Source organism: Dipodomys ordii, unplaced genomic scaffold, assembly GCF_000151885.1.
Source record: "Dipodomys ordii isolate 6190 unplaced genomic scaffold, Dord_2.0 Scaffold191, whole genome shotgun sequence".
Classification (NCBI taxonomy): domain Eukaryota; kingdom Metazoa; phylum Chordata; class Mammalia; order Rodentia; family Heteromyidae; genus Dipodomys; species Dipodomys ordii.
Window position 1 is genome coordinate 823,351 of NW_012267407.1, and position 2,349 is coordinate 825,699.

The 2,349-nt window shown below is 52.2% G+C and overlaps 1 protein-coding gene across 1 annotated transcript in view; it reads left to right on the forward strand.

Annotated features, from left to right (window-relative positions):
* Hspbp1 (HSPA (heat shock 70kDa) binding protein, cytoplasmic cochaperone 1) overlaps positions 1-2,349 on the forward strand; it is an 8,399-nt gene that overhangs the window by 1,629 nt on the left and 4,421 nt on the right. Inside the window, exons 3-4 of the mRNA XM_013034545.1 lie at positions 1,616-1,820; positions 1,958-2,182. Coding sequence (XP_012889999.1) covers positions 1,616-1,820; positions 1,958-2,182 — 430 coding nt within the window. The remainder of the gene's footprint in view (positions 1-1,615; positions 1,821-1,957; positions 2,183-2,349) is intronic.

The window sequence follows — 2,349 nt, forward strand, 5'->3', positions numbered from 1 at the left end:
GCTTATTCTGCTTATATGGTGCTGAGGAATCAAACCCAGGGCCTCATTCATGCAAGGTAAGCACTCTACCACTGAGCCACCTTCCCAGCCCACAGGCTGGTTTTGAACAGTGATCCTCAGATCTTAGTCTCCTGAGTAATTAGGATTATAAGCCTGAACCACTTGACAGCCAGCTATGTGTGTGTGTGTGTGTGTGTGTGTGTGTGTGTGTGTGTGTTTGCGTGTGTGTTTGCCAGTCCTAGGGCTTGAACTCAGGGTCTGGGCTCTAACCAGGAGTTTCTTTTGCTCAAGGCTAGAACTCTGTTTGAACCAGAGCACTACTTCTGGCTTTTTCTGTGTATATGGTACTGAGGAATTGAACCTAGGGCTTCATGAACGCTAAGCAAGCACTCTATCACTAAGCCACATTCCCAGACTTACATGTGTTCTTTTCAATGCCCAGATTATTATTGGTGAAAATTTCATAAAACATTTGTAAACAAACAAGACATTCTCAAGTTATTTCTTTTTAAACTTTTTTTCTAGCATGTATCAAAAATCATAAAGGCAAAAAAGTTAAAAGTACTGAGATACACAGGACTTATGTTGACCTACCTTCTCTAAGACTACTTCATTTAATTCTGCAGTACCACCCCAGCCATCCTGATCCTGTCTGCCCATCCTTATCCCATGGTGCTTGTTATAGAACCATACTTGTAGTCTGCTTATCCTGTCTGCTCTCTCACCAGAATGTGGGTCACTCCCTCCCGCATTCCCACCCCATAAGAGTTTCTGCCTGTCTGGCTCAGGACCAAGAAAAGAGTTGGAATAAAAAGATGCCCTTGGGCCAGAAGTGGTTCTAGTGGTAGAGTGCTAGCCTTGAGCAAAAGAAGCTCAGGGACAGTGCCCAGGCCCTGAGTTCAAGCCCCAAAACTGGCAAAAAAAAAAAGAAAGCAAAGAAAGAAAAACCCTGAAGAGCAGGGTGTGGTGACACACACTTTCATGCCAGCACTCTAGAGGCTGAGCCTTAGGAGCATGAAGGAGAATAGCCTGGGCTGTTTATTGGTTCAGATGAACCTGTGTAGCCAGTCCCTGTCTCAGGATAAAAGAAAAAAAAAAAGGTGTAAGCATGCTCCCTAGACACTTTTTTCTTTTGTTTGGGTGGTATAGGGGTTTGACCTCAGGACCTCTCACATGCAAAGCTACTGCTTTACCACTAGAGCCACTCTGCTAGCTCCTTTTTTATTCTCAAGATAGGATCTTGCTTTGTGCCTGTGCCAGCCTGGACTGTGATCCTCCTGTTGGTGCCTACCTGCACCAACAGGAGAGAAGTCTGTCACCACGTCCAGCCCAGTGCTCTGCTTGTGGCTGGGATAACAACACTCTTATCGACCACTGGTTGAGATGGAGTCTCTTTTTTTTGCCACTTCTAACTTTTTCTGTTTACTGGGGAATCGAATCCAAGGCATCATGCATGCTTGGCAAACACGCTACCACTAAGCCACATTCCTAGCCAGATGGGGTGTCTATGCCCAAGGGGATTACAAGCTTGAACCACCATTCCCAGCCTAGACACTGTGATGGAAAAGGCTGTGACTCCCTCCATAACCACCGCTTTCCTCCTCCTGCCCTGCAGAGGCGCCAGTGGCTGCAGGAGGCCATGTCAGCTGCCTTCCGGGGCCAGCGAGAGGAGGTGGAACAGATGAAGAGCTGCCTCCGGGTGCTGTCCCAGCCCATGCCCTCTGCAGTGGGGGAAGCTGAGCTGGCCTCCGATCAACAGGAGCGCGAGGGGGCCCTGGAGCTGCTGGCCGACCTGTGTGAGAACATGGACAATGCCACAGGTACCGACCCCCAGAGCACCCTGTCCCCTGCCTGGCTTTCTCTTGGGACCAGCAGCACCAGCAGCCCCTCCCAGCCTCCAGGTCCCCCTCCCCTTACACCAGGAACAGGGTGGTGCCACAGTGACTCTCTGCTGCAGATTTCTGCCAGCTGTCGGGCATGCACCTACTGGTGGGCCGCTACCTGGAGGCCCGGGCAGCGGGGCTGCGGTGGCGGGCTGCACAGCTCATCGGGACATGCAGTCAGAATGTGGCGGCCATCCAGGAGCAGGTGCTGGGCCTTGGTGCCCTGCGGAAGCTGCTGCGGCTGCTTGACCGGGACTCCTGCGACACGGTACGCGTCAAGGCCCTCTTCGCCATCTCCTGTGAGTGTCCCAGGGGTGCCAGAGGGATGGGGTGGGGCCAGAGCTAGCCACAGGGGTGGGGCCTGCAGGGCCACAAGGGGTAGGGTACCAGAGTTCTGAAGTCCCACAGCCCGCAGCCTGTCCAGCGCACTTTCCCACTCCAGAGGCACAGGGAAGGTTCCTTGTCT